General features: G+C 46.6%; 1 protein-coding gene across 8 annotated transcripts in view; it reads left to right on the top strand.

Annotated features, from left to right (window-relative positions):
* PACS2 (phosphofurin acidic cluster sorting protein 2) overlaps positions 1-18,504 on the top strand; it is a 78,417-nt gene that overhangs the window by 13,243 nt on the left and 46,670 nt on the right. For all 8 annotated transcript variants that reach the window (XM_017815777.1, XM_017815774.1, XM_017815773.1 and 5 more), the window contains exons 2-3: positions 14,384-14,471; positions 17,685-17,774. In XM_017815777.1, coding sequence (XP_017671266.1) covers positions 14,384-14,471; positions 17,685-17,774 — 178 coding nt within the window. The remainder of the gene's footprint in view (positions 1-14,383; positions 14,472-17,684; positions 17,775-18,504) is intronic.

The raw sequence follows: 18,504 nt of genomic DNA, 5'->3' as shown, positions 1-18,504 counted from the left end.
TGTGGAATGCAAAATGCTTAGCTCTCCTTGATGCCACAGTGGTGGCACGTTTCAAAGATGCACCTGCCTTGGCTGGGTTTGCATGCTCAGGTTTGCTCAGCAGCACTGCTCTCCTGCAGGTCCGAGTGGCCTGATTCCTCGTGCTTCCACCTTTGCACAGCACTTGCACTCAAGAGGATTTCTGGGTCAAAAAAACACACTCAGGTACTTGAGTACAGGCTCTGGTCCAGAGCTGGGTTGTGGGGAAGTTTAGTCTGAGCTCACCAATGTCCCAGCTGCATGCTGCCTCCAGTGTTCTGTGGTATTTCCTTGTCCTCTGGACTCTCTCAGCATCACCACAGGCCACTGTTGTGGCTTTGAGCCCTGAAAGCAATGCAGAATGGACAGTAAAACTGTCTGGTGAACATTGGTAAAGCTGTACAGTTCTTTATAGGGCTTCTAGGGAGGCAGGAAAAGGTGCTTTTTATCTTGTGTACTTTTGAGTGCCATGTAAACAACTCTGGCAGTAAAGCAAACAGGAATCCTGCTTTGCTTTGCCAAGGAGTGAGCTGGAGACTGGGCAGGTGTTTGTGTGAGGGTGCCACCATGGTGAGCTCTCAAAGGTAGCTTGAGTTTACTCAACAGTAAGATGATTTCACTCTGCTTTGCTTTGCGTCCACTAGGTCGTCATATTTTCTCTCTGGTGGTGGTCAGATCTGCTGATAGTTCGTATTTTAGCTGGGAAAAATGCCCCTTGTTGGGATTCTGGTATGTCTGTATACAGTCAAAAATGTTGAGTGGGCTGGGAACAGCTTCCAGCAAAGTTGTATCCGTTTCTTGGAGCTCTTTTGTTCGGTAGAAATTCCTTTCTTTTCTCTCCCCCTTCACATCCCCCTGACAGCCCACCTCTTTTCTGCAAGGACTTGCTGAGGTATAATTCACAATTGTGTGATTGAAGTGAAATATGCACAGCTGCAAATGCATTTTTAAATGATGCTTCATCGTTAAGGCATCTCTCAGAACAGGTTGGCAGTTCCAGTAGCCATCAGAGTGTGGTAACAAAGAGGATTTTGTTGAAAACATTTGACTTTGATTTTTATCAAGCTCTGATAATGTTTTGACCATTTGCTAATTTTGAGTGCAGATAGAAAGTATCTGGAGCAGGGGAGATCTACAGTGGGGAAATATGTTAGATGTGTTCCTGAGAAAAGGGTACGTAATTGAGTTTTCCTTTGTTCTCCCTGTGCTGTATTGTGGAAATCATATGACAACTGGAGTGCAATAAAGGACAAAAGTTAGACACGAGTTTTTTTTCTGATGTTTGAAGCATTAGAAATATCCAGTCTTGTATGCTGCATCTTTCTTCTACCTTCCCACTGAACAGAGAAATTTTGCAACTTTCCTTTTTGAATCCATCAGACTTGATGCTTTTGTGATGCCTTGCTTTTTCTGGTGTGTAACAAAGCCCAGGAAGTGGAAGCTGCAGGCATACAGTGTCCTGTTGCAGCCACTATGGCCTAGTGCTGCCAAGATTTGGTATGGGGCTGCCTGAATCACAGCCGTACCGAGAGCCAACGTCTGTTTATCGGTAGGTCAGAATAGATTTATTGACATGCAGGGCATCACAGAGGGCTTGAACCAGCTTAAGTGGCAGAATTTGGTGTAGTTCAGTGTAAACAGTTCTCTAATCTCTGGAAATTCAACAATTCAGTCTTTTCTCCCACAGTTACTGACTCTTGAATAGCGAATTGAGGCTCCTTCTCTAGCTTTTGTTTCTCTCTGTTCTGTCTTCTGCCAGCAGGCTGCTGCTGCTCCTGCTAGCAGTCTCCTGGGCTATATTGGTTCCAAAATTATCACATTTTCCAAGTTATTGCAGGAGTAACTTTGGGCTTTTCTCCTGTGAGTGAATTCACACTCTCCACCAACCCTCCCAGAGTAGAAGCCAATCTCTGTTTGACTGGTAGATCTGCAAACTGAGGACCCCACTGAATATCAGTCATAGGGGGCCATCTGTGTCTGCAGCATTCTTGCTGATTTGGATGTGAAAACAGAGAAATGGCTTAGTAATTTGTAGTTATATGAACACTTATACGCGGTCAGAGTTCTCATATACATTACATACAACAATCTGTTAGTGAAGCAGTTGTAGCATGAGCTCCCTTGGCTCCAGTGTTACCCTTCAACCAGTTTCAAGGTGCTTGCTGTGAGCTGACCTTTGTTTCACAGTGATGGAAATGAAGGCTCAAACACCCAGGGACTGGTAGCAAATCTGCACCGGCTCTCTGGAGAGCTCACCAGGATTATGCCAAAAACATATAATGTGCATAAATACATTTCTTATATGATTAGCCATAGGCCCCATTGCAAAGTTTGTGCTTGGTGTTAGCTGCAGTCATATGGTGAAAATCAGAGGTTGAATGTGATCCTGTGAGTGAGGACAGCATAAAATTACGGATAAATCCCATCCTGATGGTTGAAAAAAATGTTGTAGCACTTATCCCTGTCTCATCCCCCGATGATCCTCAACTGTTCCTGTGACAGAAATGCTCTTTGACAGCCTGTGTATGTGTACCTAGTTTCAGATGTGCCATGCCTCATCCATGAGCAGGAGCACTGACCACAAAATGATGCTGATATCTATTCCTTGGTCTTAGCATCCCTGTCATGTTAGTGTTAGCTGATTGCACCAGGCATTAGAAGGGAATGTTTCCAGGGAGCTGAGACTGGTCTGGCTGTTGACTTTGGTCTCCAAGAGTGATCTAATGGTGTGGTCCTGTGCACAAACGGAGTAACTATCTTACTCCTGGATGGGCTCCTTGGTAATCCCTCCTAGCAGTGAACCTTAATATTCTGCTGAGGAAAAGCTGCCTCACAACCTCTGCTTGTTCATGCCTCATTTACCTCCGCCTGCTTATTTTGTAGAGCATCTACAGCTTATCTTGATAAATCCTGTTTCAGTGGGAACTCACAGGCCTGGGGACTGAATGAGTTATTATTGTTATAAATTACTTTTTGTTTTATTGCTTATATTCAGCATTAAAAAAATCCAACAGGGGTCTGGAACAAGTTCTGAACAGCAAAGATGAGCATTTTGGAACACCCTGTGTCTGTCACAGCTCACTGTTTTACTGGCTTACACAGGTCACCTGATATTTTAATAAATATTCTTGACAGATGGAACTAGCAGGTTCACACACTTGCTTTGCTGCTCCCTTATTGCTTTCAGGAATGAAATATCACCAGTAATGATGCTGAAGAAATGTAATCTCTAAATAATATTGAATCCCTGCTTGCCAGCTCAACTTCCAACAGCTGCTGAAGAGGTTTAGAGTATTAAGGAAATGCAAATGTTTTTCTGGAGCAGTTCAGTGTGTTCTGCCTGCCACTGCGAGTGTTTGGCACCGGGATTCTTCTGAACTCCTTCAGTAAAACCTGTAGTTCCTTTTTTCCCTGATAAACCTAAAGATCATAATAGCTTTAAGAAAAGAGGGTAAGCAAAGTCTGAGTTGCCAGGTTTTCTCCCTTTTTCAGGAGAAATGCGGAGAAATCTGTCACAAGGGGTTTTTACAGAGAAGAAAATAAACAGAAAATCTTGTGCTGAGTTATTTCCAAACAAGTGCTTTCTTTTTCAGTAGTGATTCTTTAAACTAGAGCATACAGAGTATATTTAGATGTGAAGAGAAAGACTAGGGGGGTAGAAAGACATTTTTAAAGTAGTGTTGAGAGACATTTTTAGATCATCTGGAGACCGGGATTTTCTTTAAAGGAAGCTGCTCTTATTGAGAGAGGATCAGAAGTGCTCTGAAAACCTGAGCTGTTTGCAACCCCACTGCAAGGTCTGGAAATGCATCTCCTGGCTGTCCCCCAGGCTATAAGGTTAACCTGGTCATGGAGGTGCCTTCCCACTCAGTTATCTCCTCAGAGCAGGGAGAGGATGTTTCGTGCAGTCTTTGCCAATGCAAAATCTGCTGGTGCTTCACTGTAAAGTGACCTCCATGGGTCATCTTTAAAGACTAAAGAGATCCCGATTTCTGTTCATTAGTGTGCTCTTGGTGGGTTCTGTAGTTTTCAGGGCTATAGTTGGAGAGCTTGTGTTGTGCTTGGCAGCAGGCTGGGCACTGCACTCTCTGTAAGCCTTTTCAGTTCAGTTCAGCTGGTTTTGGAAGTTAAAATATTGCTTCTGATTACTGCTGAAGTTCCATCCCTGGCAGTAGCGCTGGTAGTTTCAGTTCAGCCATCTCATTCTTGCATCAGTTGGGGTAATGTGGTTAACTATTTGGCTTTTAGAATCTCATTAGATCCCTTTTTCCTGTTCTTTGGTAATTTCCTTCCCAGCTTATCTGTGCTCTTCTGAGCACTCTAGCAGACAGTGTGGCAAATGAGCAAGCGCTGCCCAGAATATTTGATGGTAGAAATGCAAGGGATATGTGCTGGAGCACAGTGCAGCTTCAATCAGAGGCATCAAGAGGCATTTCTTTCCTTGCAAGGAGCGCTGAATGCTTTGGCATTTTCAGACCTTTTTTGACCACTGTTAATGTTGCAAAGCTCCTCTCAGTTTGCACCTTCCTTTCCAGGGAGACAAATCTGCCAGGGACAGAACCTTTCAGCTGCTTTACCCTCGGTGTTTTGTTCCAGTTTGAGGGATGTTAACCAATGTTTCCAGCGTGTTAAATACTGAATAGAGTTCCCCAGTTTAAGTGGCAGGATCCAGAGTTCTTTGTGAATTATATTTAGCGCTGACGGAGGCTGCTTTGTCAGCTGTGTGTCGTTGCCTTGTAAAAACCATCACAGTTAAATAAATGCTTCTGGGAAAGAACCACCTTCCTTTTATAACTGTTTAATGTGTTTGATTTGGAAGCATCCTTTGAGTTGTGGCCAGCATTGCAGTCCCATATTTAAAGCACCTGTGCACAGATGAGCCAGAGCTGTGGGGCTCAGAGGAGCTTGGTGCTGTCAGAGCACACAACTGAGGGGCTGTGAGAGTTACACAGGGTGTTTGGTACAGCTGTAGAGATTGCTCTTCGTGGAGCTGGTGGTTCTAACCTTCCTTTTGACTGCTGTTGAATACATTGGGATTTGGGGTTTGTTTTCCCTTTGCTGCTCCTTCCCTGTAGTTGGGGTTGCTAGCGCTGTATTTTTGGAACATCTGCATGCTGGAGAGAAGTCATACTTTGGAGTGTTAAATAGTTCTGTTGTATTTGAGGCATGATGAGAATTTTGCAAAAAAAATTTGTTTCTAACTTGGGTAATGAATTCTGATATTTCTTTGACCGACATTCTATTAATCTCTGGAGTCAGAGAAGGAAGGAGCCGGCATTAAACATGGGGCAATTAACAAAACAGTGTAGACCATCATCTCTGCAAGCTATTGGGGTGGCTGGCTGCACGTGCCTATCTGGAAGAAGGCCAGAATGGCAGGCTTGGACAGACTTGCTGCAATGAGAATGGTATTGGGATCTGTGAAGTGTTCTCCTAGTTTGAAAGCAGGCCTGCCAGTGAGATGCTTTGCATATTTGATTGCTATGCTGGCTAATACCAAATGTACCATCAAAGTTCTCAAATGTTTTTTACTGCTGCTGCATGTTCTGCCTGTATTCTTACAGGACGCTTTGAGTTCTCAGTAAAAAAGCAAACAGCCATTTGGGGTCTAAATTATGCCTGTATGGTTCTTCCAGCTTGTATACATTGGGCCACATGGCAAACTTCACAAACAAAGCCATGTTCATTGGCACTTGATGCAACTGGTTTAAATCAAGGTCTGTTAGGAATGGGCCGACTGCCCTGGCTTTGCTGCCTTGGGTCCAAGGAAAAGCAAGCTCAAAAACAAATGTAAAACCCACCCCCAAAATTCCTTTTAAAAAAACTCCTACAACAGGTTTCAGACAGTCTTGTTTATTCACAGTGGTGTAAGGTGGTTGTCTTCCAGAGAAGCACCAAGTCTTAAGAATTACGTGGCATCGGGATCTTGGCTTTGACTGGGAGGGCCATGTTTGTGTCTGACTTGCTCGTGAACTGGGAATTGTTCTTAGATGACTGAGTGAGAAGTAATTTGATGTGACCCATGGCATGAGCCAGTCTGGTCTCTGGAGTGACGGGCTGTTCAGCTCGCCTCTGCATCGGGTGATGTGGAAGCTATTCAAAGTGGAGAGAAATAAGGCAGAGAGATGGCAAGTTGTTCATGCCTTGAGAGCAAGCTCAGCCTTGGGTACAACAAGAAGCCATCTGTTTTTCCTTGACTGCTTTCTTAGCTGAAGGCTTCCTAGTCCTATTTTCTTACGATGAAGAGATCACAGTGACAGATAACCCGAGCCCTTCGTTACAAGCTCTTCTGACATGGGCTTGAAGTCAAGGCTCCTGTTGGCATAGTTTTTTCCTCTTGATGACTGATTTACAGACAGCAGGGAAGATCAGGATATTTCAGGCTGAGCCCTGATCTCTAAAGATTTGCAGGCCTTAGGGGCAGTGTGTGCTGTGGCTGGGAATGTGCTGTGTCCCCAGGGTACCACCAGGTAACAGGAGTGTGCAGAGAGCACAGCACCAGGTGGCACAGCAGCAAGCTCTCTCTGTGGGCGGCTCAGCAGTGGGAACAAAATGCAGAATGGCACCTAGTGCAAGAGTACTTGGAGACCTGTGCTTCCTGCTATCGAAAAGAAAATATTGAATACTAAACCAGACTAACTGGTGCAAGACCTCCCTCTGAATGTGCCTGCACTCTGGCTCCTTGCTGGGATGGGTCAGGGGAGCTGCTGGGGAAGAGAATGTTTGGAGAACAGAGTTTTTGATGCAGTAGTGAAGGAGGATTTGCTATCACTCTGCTCCAGAGGGAGTGAGCAGGAACAAGCAGGCTGTCAGAGGAGCTGGTCTCATTTGTTGCATGGATGCAGAGAACTGGTCACGTGTGGGCTGTGACATCCCCAGTTGCTGTGGAGATGTTACAGCTCCCAACCTGATTCTGCTGCCACTGTGTTTGGGGATGCTGTGCTCAGGGTTGAGGCACAGATGTGGTGGAGGAGAGGACAGGGAAGAGAGTGAGGGTTATCTGGACAAGGCACATGCTGGAGAAAACATGTGCCTTGAGGCACTTTCTTTAACCCTTTTGTCTCACTGACAGGTGCCTGTAACAGAGCTGACTACCACTGCCAGGATTTCCTTGGGTGTGTGCTGGAAGACTGGGTGCTGGCTTTGTTGTTGCAGGTGGCTGCAGCACTGTCAGCTTGGGAGGGGGATGCTGGTACAGATGAGGATGGATGTGCTGCTTCATGCCTTGAGGCAAATTGGACTTACCAGGAAGCCTTTAGCTGTGATGGTCCTTCTCATCAGCTGGTGACTTCGGGCAGCTCCTGCTAGTCCCACAGGGTTCAGGGGCAGATGGGACTGGCTCCTGGCAGGCAGGGAGTGTTCCTGTAGCATGCCTGGAATAGTCGATCCGGGTGACCAGGCTGCTGTGTGACAGGCACTGCTGTCTGGAGCAGGAGGCCAGCGAGAAGGCAGGTTGCATAAGGAAGGCATACAAGGGAGGGGTGAGCCAGAGAGTAGAGGGCTGTTGGATTTGTTCCAGCTGTGAAGGTCTCTCCTCTTCATCCCCCACCCCTTGATTTATTTTTTTGCATTCTTCCTCTGTCTCCTTTTGGTTTGGGGTGTGATTCACTTGCTCATTTGTGTATATGCTTTTGCACCAATGTGTGAGGCACGTGGTGGGAGCTGCCCTCCACCCTGGCTGGCTCACAGAAGTTTAGTGGGTTGTGCCTTTGCCTTGTTGCTGGCTAGCTGAGAGTTGCAGCCTTAGCTACAGAAATGGTTGACCAGCCCACATCCTAAAGGCTTTCCCTCCCTGAGGAGGTGTTTTGACTGTGTTCATTAGCTGTTCAAATGGGAGACTGGCATTTCAGTGCTTTTAAGAGTTTCTGTGCTGTACTGCAGTCCATGGATATCTCTGCAAGCTTGTTAGACCCATAGCTACCACTGGCTTTTGGTCAGATGGATGTGGTTATGCCTGGTCTGTCTCCATCTCATTCCTTGGTGGTGGTGCCTCTGGCTACTGCAGCTATTACTAAATCAGTACAACAAATATCAGGTGTGTTTGTGTCTTCTGTAATATAGAAAGTGTAATCCTGATGTCTGTCAAAGGAGCCTTAACTATGAATCAGCTTTTCATTATTTGCTGACTTTAGTCTTTAAAGCTAATAAAGCACCTTCCTACTGCCTCAAAGCTTTAACAATATTGATCAAACTTAGTTCACCAGTACCATAGGTGCTTTTGTTGGTGCTCACTTTGGTATCAGGTTGCCATGCAGTCCTGTTGTTCAGGATGCAGGGTTTGGAGGAGGCAAGCCAGGAGAGGTGTATTTAACTACACTTAGGCCTATGCTTGGTTTTGCAGGCAGCACGGTGAGTTTGCCTAACTCCTTTACACTCCATTGCATGTCTGAGAAACAAACCTAGTCCCTGCTTTGTGGCTGGTTGGGGTTTTTTCCTTCTCTAAGTGACCCTGTAAAGGGGTTTGAAACCATAAAAATGAAGAGTGAGAAGCCGAATGTATTGTGTGTGTGTAGGAACTGAGATCTGACTGAGGCCAACAGATGTGCTGAGAGCTGCTTCTGCTCTTGCTGAGATGACTTCTTAAAGGGAGAGGAAGCTGCTGTTTCTCGGTAGCACGGTTCAGAGCATGTACCTGGAGGTGAGCAGCTGGTGACAGACATGCTGATTTACTGGTAGTGTGACTTGGAATATATCACATCTCGGTCAGTTTGTCAGAACGTGGTGTGACACAGCTGCCAGCACACAAGAAATTTTGCTTGGCTGCCTGAAGAGTATGTGAAACTGTGGAGATGCAACTCGAACCACTGTGGGTTTCACCAGCATGGCTGTATCTCAGTAGTGCCCTTTCCTTCCCAGACTACTGAAGCACTAACAAATGAGAAGTGCCAATAGAATATGTAAACTCTGTTTTGTGAGCTGGATTGTTTGGCTTGCAGGAATCCTGATCTCTTTATGCCCTTGGTGAGTCCCCTGGAGCCAGCCAGCAATGTCTTGCCCTAATGAAGGTCGACATCTCTCGGCATTTTCCAAATGATGTGCTGGATTGGAGTATGTAAGCTCCGATGCGCTTTACTACTTAGTCATATTAAATTTGAGTAGCAAATGTGCCCATGCAGAGTTCTAGGATCTTGTAAAAATTACGCTGATCTGCAAAACTTTAGCACACCCACCCCTTTTGTATACTCAGTTTAGAGCAGGCATATTTGTAATATATTTGAAGTGAGCAGGACAGTATTTCACCTATAAAAGGATAGTGTCTGGCTGTACATGTGTGTCCTTCTGAGGTCTGGGGTAGAGCCTGTTGCATAAAATAAGCTGCCATCCTCTTACCTGTCTGAACAAGACCTGCTTGCTACAGCATTTCTATGGATCTTAGTCTCTAGAATCTTTAGAGCTTAAGTCTCTGTATTAATGCTGGGAAGAGGATTTCAAGATCCTTCAGATAAAGAACAATGGAAATACTGGCTCTGCAATTGTTTCCTGGCTGCTTAAACCTTACTTGAATGGATCTGTAGCTAGAACAGCTGACTAAAGGTTAGCTTGGTGGGAAGTGTGAATGAAGGACTATTGGGTTTCTTTGCAGGTTGCTCAGGTTATGTTTCTGGCATGACATAAATTGGGTTGCTTGACCTCTGCATCCTCTCTTAATTTCATCTTGCCTTGGAGCTTCCCTGAGAATGGGACCAAGATTAGATCACTTTGATTAAATTAGCACATTAAGCTTGGAAAGTGAGGAAGCATCTTTCTGCAGCTCCTACCATTGCTGACCTTGCCCAGAGGCCCCACTCTGGCATCAGAGGCATCAGAGGACAGCACTTCTCCCCCGCTTTGTCCCAAAGCTAACTCCTAAGCCAGAACAAAACCCCGCCTTTAGCATGTAAGTGCAGCAACAGGTTCATCCATGTGTTGTTCTTCTCTCCCTGGGCACGTGTGGAGCAGGCACAAGAAACTTATGCAGTTGGCTGTTCGTGCACTCCATACATTCATACCTTGCTGAAGCAGCTGTCTTCGAAAAATGCTGTGCAGGGCTCTTCACTCCGGCCTCTCCTGCACAGGCGCCCCCGTAGTTATGTGCAGAATGGCTCTGTTTGTCTGGGCCAGTGCATGTGTAGGTGGGTGTCTCCCTCCACTTCTCCTTCGAGTGGCTCGCGATTTTTTTTGGGGGGGGGGACTGACTTGGATGTAAAGTGTCAGCTCAGAGCAAAACACTCAAAGTTGATGTTGAAAGCACGAGGCTAGTCCTGAAATGCTGAAAATAACTTGGATGAGGTGAAACTGTCCAGGGGCCAAACGGAAACCAATTCTTCCTTATAGCCATCGGCTGATTGAGGTTTTCAGACCTCGGAGGAGAGCACTCTTGGCATGAAACACTTTCTCTGGGGACAATATCTTCACAGCTTTTAACTTGGACAAAAGATTTCTGTGTATTAGAGTCTTCCTGCCCCAACTCCCATCTTGCACTTGGAGTCCCCTATAGCTATGGATGCATCCTGTTATTATTCTCCACTTCTACGGGGTTTAATTAAAATGCAGGTCTTTAATTTTTACTTTTTCCTTCCTGTTGATTCGACTGTCTCTGCGTGAGCGAGGTCTTGCTGCAATTACTGTGCTCCCTGTGGAGTAACAGGCATTTAATTCAGCGAGGCAGACTCTTTCTTGGAGGGGGTTTATTTTCCTGATTTTCCTATGCAGAGGGATGCAAAAACAAAACATCCAGTGAGTAAAGAATGTGACACTTTATTTGTTGTTCTGGACACGTTTGCTGAATCTCGGTTACCAAATGTGACGTTTTTGCAGATAGCTGCCTCCATAAGCAAAGAGCTCACGATGAAGCTGCTCGGCACGACTTGCATTAGAGAGGCGAGTTGAAACTGTTGGGTCAGGTCCAGGTTTCCTCTTGAAAACTGTGTTCTTGCAGCAGTGATGTAAAAAGATGGAGTTCTGTTGTAGAATGCATTAAGCATGATTTGTTAACCTGAGAATGGGGTCAGGCAAGTAACTTGTGCCTGCTTGCCATGAGGGGCACGTGAGTGACCGGAGGGGACACAGCTCCTCAGCAGGCAGTGCCTGCTGCTGTGTGGGACCCAGCTGTGCTCCTAGCAGGGTGATCTACTATGAACCTTCAAATAAGGATGGAAATATTGGCTCTCAGATTTCCACTGCCCTTATTTAACACTGCTTCAGCTAAACTTTGTGCTTTTGCTAGCTAACCACCCCCATGCAACTGTAAGTCACTGCTGAAACAAACATGCAAAGAAAGTTTCTCTGCACCTCCTGTACTGCAGAGATTTCAAAATACTACAGGCTCTTTCAGATCCAGACTTGAGGCTTCCTCAGTTCCCTTGTGTGTGTATGATAGGTTATTTTCTGTGTTCACAGAGATCATGTCTATATGTATTAAAAACTTCTGAATGTAGCCTTATTCTGAATGTAGCCAGGTGGATCTTTGCACATCCACTTGTCTGTCATGTTTTTCTTACCAGCGTCTAACCTCAACAGGCTTGTTGATAGAAGTGGTTGCAAGATTAGTCCCTTTCCTGATCCCTAAAACTCGATGGACTTACAGCAAAACCAAGGCAAAAGATAAGTGTATGTAAGGAGGTGCCACCATTATCAGAGGCAGTTATGATACGAATCCTTGCTGTGCCTGTGTGTGTGAGTAGTTCAGGATCCTTGTGCTGATGGCAGGGACACCACACTGGCTCTGGATGCAGTTGACGCACTTGGTATATGCCTTTTCGTGATGATTTGAGTGGGATATGGCACCTTTCTGCCACATATTCTGAAGGTTGCTTTCATTTGTAAGCTGACCTGAAACAATAAGTATGTTGAGGGTAAAAGTGATTTGATGGGATTTAAACTCTGATTTTTTTTATCCATCCCCACACACACCCCCGCTGGTGGAGAGGATAAACATGTCATTGTTTTTTTGTGTGAAGTGCCTTTTAGTACCAGCAACCCAGCCATGGGGGATAAAGAAAGCAGACGTGTCCCATGTCTTTTTTAACTGCTTTTGTTTCTCTGATCAATTTTTTTTTCCCAAGCAGCAAGTGCTCCACAGGGCTTGATCAAAGCTCATAAATGATGAATTGAAGGAATGCCCAGCGGAGAACAGAACGCTCTCCTTGTGCTCTGCTGTGTATGCTGAGAACATCATTGTTTCTTCCCGTACCTTTTCCATTCTCAGCTCGGGGCTGGAGAGAAAAGGCCTTTGTTCCTTGTCTGTCAGCTGAGACAATGCCAGTGTGTTGTCCTACCTCTGCTCTCAGCACCTGACTGGCCCAAGCTCTGTGGGTTTTGGCAAGCTGAGCGCAATTGTCCTCCAGCTACAGCATTACAAAGAAAACAAACGGCTTCACAGCCTCCTTCCTCCAGATCCTGGCCTGGCTGGTCCATGGCAGCAGCCACGTGTGCCTGTGCTTGCCGTTCTGTTCAGGATGAAGAGCACCCTCTCCTGCGCTCCAGGTTGAAGGATGCAGTTTCATCTTTCCCAGATTTCCAGTGCCCGTGGACACTTGGGTTTGCAGTTGAACATGTTGGTCTCTCCTGCTGTGCTTGGGGGAGGCTCTGGCCGTGGTGAAAGGGCACTTGGTTCCCCTTCGCCAGCCCAGCCCAACTGCAGTTGTCCTGCCCTCTTCTGCCGTCCCTCCTCCAGCACCCAACGCCATCTCCAGCACATTTGTCTCAGTGACACTGCACACAGCTGCTGGGGGTGTGACAGAGGGGGACAGAGGCCCAGACAGGCCCAGTTTCCCCACCTCCCTTGTAATTTCTGCAGCATCTCTGGCTTTGCTGTCTTCTGATGCAAAATTCTACAAAGGAGAGAGCTTGTAGATCTCTTTTTCTTGGTTTTAGGGGGCTGATAGCAAGAACCAGTACTTTGCAAATGAGCAGGGATAGCAGATGGCATGGGCTGGGGTGGAGAAGAGGCTGGAAAGGATGTGCTTGGAGAGGTGTTTGACTGCAGCTCAGACTGACTCTGCCCTTTTGCTAGCCATGTTCCAGCGCTCAGGCAAAGCCATGACTGTTTCTGGATGAGGCAAGGGTCACTTGCTTCAACATCTGCCACAGCTCCTGTGAGGAATAGCCTTTAGCTGCATCTCCCCTGGAGTTTTGCATCCAGGCTGATCATGTCAACCCTGAGGCATTGCAGCAAAGCAATGTTTCAGCTTCCCAGTGTGGTGAGAAGGTGGTGGAGGTTCAAGTCACCCCTTGGCAGTACTGACTTGTTGGTATCCTGGCACCAGTGTGGAGTCCTGTAGTTCAAGTGCAGGCTTCAGTCAACGGCACTTGTGCTAGTCCTTCTTGGTCATGCACCTAAATCCAGCATAAGGTCCTCTTCCTTTCCCATCTACTGCTGGACTTCAGCCTTTAATGAACACCCCTCATGTTAATATTTGCATGTCTGAGGCCAAAGATGCCCATGCCACGGAGTAGGAACTGGACACACAAAGACCAGACGTGCTGGCTCCTGGCCAGTGTGACAGATGATGTCTAGTCACTAAAGCCCACCCAGCAACTTTCTCTGGCCTCTGATCTCCTCAAACTTTGCTTCAGGTTTATCTTTCCCTGAAGTTTGTTTATGGGTATGTCTTCTGAGTTGTCTCAGCTGGTGGTAACTTGTGTGAAATTGTGGCAGTGCCAGTACGGTGATCCCTTTACCTCAGAGCCTTAATTCGGCTGCACCAAATCCCAAACTTCATCTGCTCTCAAGCTCCCTGTACTGGAAGTGCAAACAGCTTTAATGAGAACAATGTAGCATTGCCTGGGTAAAGAATGTGATTTACTTGCATATGCATGCCATGTGAACACCAGGGCCAGAGGGCACCACTTGAGTCCTCTTCTTCTTTCTCCTTTTTTTTCCCCCTTTCCCATTAGAGACGCAGCTTGCACTTCTGTTTGGGGATGAGAAGGAGAATTCCTGGGTTGACAGGAGGTGGGAGCAAGATCTTTGGGAGCCAGGAGTCTGAAACTGAAAAAGCCAACAATCTAGAAGAGCTTTGTAGATGAGTTGAAAATTAGACTGACCCAGTGCTTTTATATTGCTGGAATTTAATTCCTCTGACCCTGAAGCTTTTGGTCTGACTGGGGGCAAGAGTTCTCAGGCTGTGATCTGTGGAAGTCAGTGCTATGTGATGCTCTTATGTGGCCATGGGTCTGTACCAGAGATGTATTTATGAAAAGTTGGAGAAATTCAGTCTGAGAAGTCAGAGAAGCCTCATATGTCTTTATGTCTGTATAAGTGTGTGGCTTGTGTTCAGAACCTGTTCACCCTCAAACTGGGATAATGCTGTATGTAAAAGCTGTTCAGAGCTTTTCCTTTTTCAGGCATGATTGTAACTTTCTTTTCTGTTCCTGTTTGCAGGTTGTGCAGCTTGACATTAAAGAAACTGGTAGTCTTAAAGGAATTGGATAAGGAGCTTATTTCTGGGGTCATTGCTGTCAAAATGCAGGTAATTGCTGCTCAGTTCTAAGAATTGTGTTGTTTGACTAAAAATACTGGCAGATGCCCAAACTGAGCTTCACCTCCACATAAGGTCCATTGCAGCCACGAACTTCTTCCCAAGTCTATCAGGGCATTCTGAGTGTGTGCAGTCTCTTCTGACCCTTCCCCCTACCACATTTCGCTGTTGTAAGCAAAGAATATTGTTCACTGATGGCTCAGCACGAGATTATTTCCATGTAAAAACGCTCTTTACAGCTCATATGCTTCGCCTCTTCTTCCCGAGCTGGCATTAAATCCAAGCCTGGTTCTCTATTTAACGTGCTCACTTTGGGGATGAACATTGTGGTAACTTAGTCCTGGTTTGGGGGGTCTGGAGTGTGGGCCTTCCTTTGCTGGTGGGCAGCTCTGCTGTTGAGTCCGTAGCCAGGTCCTTGTCGGTGGATTTGTAGGCTGCCTGTACATGTTAATTTGTTTCCCTGAAATACAGCTGTCATCCTAGGTAAATAACCCACTTTACAGCATATGTTTGTGCCATTTAATTAGGTGCCTTCATGTAGGTCACACTGCCTGGAGGCAGGCTGGGAAGGAAGGGGACTCGGTTCCACCGTGCGTCACAGCATCAGCTCGGCTCACGTGCTCCCACCACTGCAAATGCTAAAGTGCTTAACGAGTAAAAGCCTAGCAGTCCTATAAGTAGAAAAATACCATTAACCAGGCTAGAAAAGCTGCTGCTTTTCAAATAAAAAACTAGGCAAACCCCTGCAGAGATCCGGTTGTGTCAAAGCACACAAAATCTAGCTTGGAAGGTGGAATCTGTGGGACAAAAAGACGCAGCTGAGGATTTAATTGGTATCTCTCATCTCCATGAGTTATCCAGCTGGGGTAAAAATGTGCCCCTCTGTGTTGGAGGAGGTTCATACACCCATGCAGTGAGCAGAAAGGCAGGGAATTGCTTCACACACCTAGATTTGCAGGAACCTTGGAAGAAGCACTGCTGTGGGTTTCCAGGCTGACAGATACTGCTTGTCAAGGCTGAAAGCTTTCCATATGTTTGTGCTCCTAGATGGTGAATGCATCACTCTAAGGACCTGAGTCTTGTCAGTGAATGGTCTACACCCAGAGCGTGTCAGATATGGGTTGGAGAATTCAGTATCTTTTACTAGAGCAAAACCTTCTTTTCTTGTCCAGGTTACTGCTGACTGCTTGCACTTTCTGTGGGTGAAAGCTTGCCCCAGACCTGCAAGTCCAGAGGGAGTTTTAACACGTGGGGCTTTTGGGGTATGTGTTGTGACCTGCCTGGCTGCAGTAATTCAGATGCTGGAACCTGAGCAGTCCTCTCCACACCAGGGCAGATCCCTGAGGAACTGGAAAGCAGAAGGACTTGCCCTGTTCAGGATGTGCATCTGCCAAGTCCTAGGCTACAGCTCACATCACCAGGATATCCTTATTTTGCCCTTTCCATTTGACCTAGAGGTGACAGTGGCTGGAATGACCATTGTCCAGAGAGTGCCTCACCTTGCATGTCCCTTGTGGGGGACCGCACCCGTATTTCTTTGGGATGTGATGTCAGTAGCAGTGCAGCTGTCAGCCATAGGCAGGTTTGAAGCCCTGCTATTAAAAGTCCCTTTATAGCTTGCAGGTTATGATGCTGACAAGCTCTTTCAGGGATGCTTCATTTGCCAGCACTCAGGTTTCTGACATGGCTGTTGTTTGAACCTGGGGATACTGGATCATCAACTATATGATCTCTGTCAAATGACTCACTGCCTTTGTGTGGGGAATTGCACGAGAGGTGTCAGACACCAGAGTCCTTCCAGAGAGGATGACTGAATTCAGACCTAATGAGAGCATCTTACCTGCATTTCCCATGTCTCCTCGCAGCCTCCTGAACAGTGATGTTCAAAGAGTTGTCAACTGTATTTCCCAAGCCGTTGCTCTGTTTATCTGCTGCGGTCTTTTAAAAGCAACTATATTTGGTCTTTCATTAGATTTCAGGTTGCGTAACCAGTAAAGCAAGATTGCTGCTATTAGGAGCTTTGCACAGATGGAGCAGCTGCCACTGTTGCCAGCGGCCAGGCTCGCTGTGCTTCGCTTTCACATGTGCTGCTTGGCCTGGGGACAGCCCTTTGGTCCCTCGCTCTGCTCTGCTGTCTGTCTTCTGATCTGCTGGAGCTCAGGCACCTCAGCTTTTCCACAGAGGAGCTGGTGCTGTGCAGGAGCTGAGGCACCACTGCAGATCACAGCATTTGCTCTGGCTGCCTGAGCGATGCGTTTGGGGAAGAAGGGATGTAAACGAATCTCCACTGCTGTCTCATCTCATGATGCTATTTGAGGCTGATATGAGCAGACCACATTTCCCTTTGGATGTAGCTTGGAGGTGTTTGCCCCCCCAATCTGTCTCCAATTTCCCAGATGCTGCTTTTTTGAGAGCTACAGTTCTGTGCTTCTGGGAGATCAGCCTGTCTGGACAAAGCCAGATCTGCAGCCTCAGCAGAACATTGAGCCAGAGACCTCTGAAACTTGCCTCTGTGTTTGAACAATGCAAAAGGATTTGCTAGGCAGCAGTCTGTCATGTTTTCCTGCTAGTTTTCCCTCAAACATTCCCTGAGATGAAATGCTCACACAGTAAATAGCCCAGTAACTCTGTTAATATATGGCAGCCCACATACAGGGCTGATTTGGAGTTGCCCTGTGATACATTAGGTCTCCAGACTCCACTGAGATGCTTAGTGGGTTTTTTTTCTTTTATGTCCCCAACTACTTGGAGTTGTTTAAACAGGTTAAAGTCTCCACTTTCCCCAGGGAGGGGTGTGTGCACAAACAGAGCAGCTCAGTCTGTTGTGGCTAACGCTGGGGATTTAAGCATAATGCTGCAGCATCCAGACCCTGGAGATGAGCCTTGTACCTACTGGCTGAAGTGAAAATATGAGACTTCAACTGGAGGGGTGGGGGTTGACTCACAGCTTTTCAATACTGGTGTTTGGCAGAACAAACGCTGCATTGTTGCAGTTAGGGACAGTAAATATGCCCAAATCTTTATTAGTCAAATCTCTCCCTTTCATCTCATTAATATTTCACAGAAGTGCAAGGGCAGACCCATCCGTTCACTTCTCCGTGGTAGTCCCTGACAACGTTTCCTGGTTTGCAGTAAATAGGACTGGAGTGGGATATGAGGGCTGGCTTCTGGGGAATTCACCCGATGGACTTTGTTTCCGTACAGGGCTCCAAGCGCATCCTGCGGTCTCACGAGATTGTATTGCCCCCGAGTGGACATGTGGAGACAGAGCTTGCACTGACCTTCTCGCTGCAGGTAGGGTGGGATGTCTGTGCTTGCAGTGAGCAGGGATATGTTGTGGGTCTGAGGTGGAGATCCTCAGCACGTTCTCATGTGCAACAACACAAACTTGTCTGAATTGCCTCTCAGCACTGAGGGCCTGAAGCTGGGTGCTAGTTCACAGTATTAGGGGACCTTCCTTGTTGTGCATCCTGGTTTTGGAGCCCAGGATAACCATGAAGGAAGAAGAACATGAAGACTGTCCTCTTCAAGTTATGGACAGGAATGTCCGTAACAGGAACTGGAGCAAAACAGAATGGCTCTTTTTTTGCCTTTTGTTGCTTGCTTTATGAGTAAGCACTGGAGGATGGCAGCCATGGGGGTGACATGGAGTGCCAGTCTGACAGAAGGCAGTAGTAGGAATGAATCAGGGGAACTTCTGATTTGGAGTTGCCAAAGGAGGCACCATTTGTGGAGGCAGGAGCAGTGTGCTTATAGTTACTGCTGGCTCTGGAGTCACAGAAATAGCTGCGAATTGGAGCCACTGCATTTCATTAGTTCTTCTTTTCCTCAAAGTGTGCTGCTGCCCTGGTGCTACCTCCTGAGCAGGAAAGTTGGGTAAGTAGAGGCTAGCTTGCTGCAAGTGAGAGAAGATCCTCAACACAGCAGAGCCAGACAGACACTCAGAAGTATTAATATGTGGAATCTCGATTATCTGTGTTCTGGGACTGTCAGTTAGATCTTGACTTCAGGAGTTTGGTCTGGT

The sequence above is a fragment of the Lepidothrix coronata genome, unplaced genomic scaffold (genome assembly GCF_001604755.1).
Source record: "Lepidothrix coronata isolate B3197 unplaced genomic scaffold, Lepidothrix_coronata-1.0 Scaffold52, whole genome shotgun sequence".
In the NCBI taxonomy this organism is placed as follows: Eukaryota; Metazoa; Chordata; class Aves; order Passeriformes; family Pipridae; genus Lepidothrix; species Lepidothrix coronata.
Note: the sequence above shows the minus strand (reverse complement) of the source record. Positions and strands in the feature narration are given on the sequence as shown.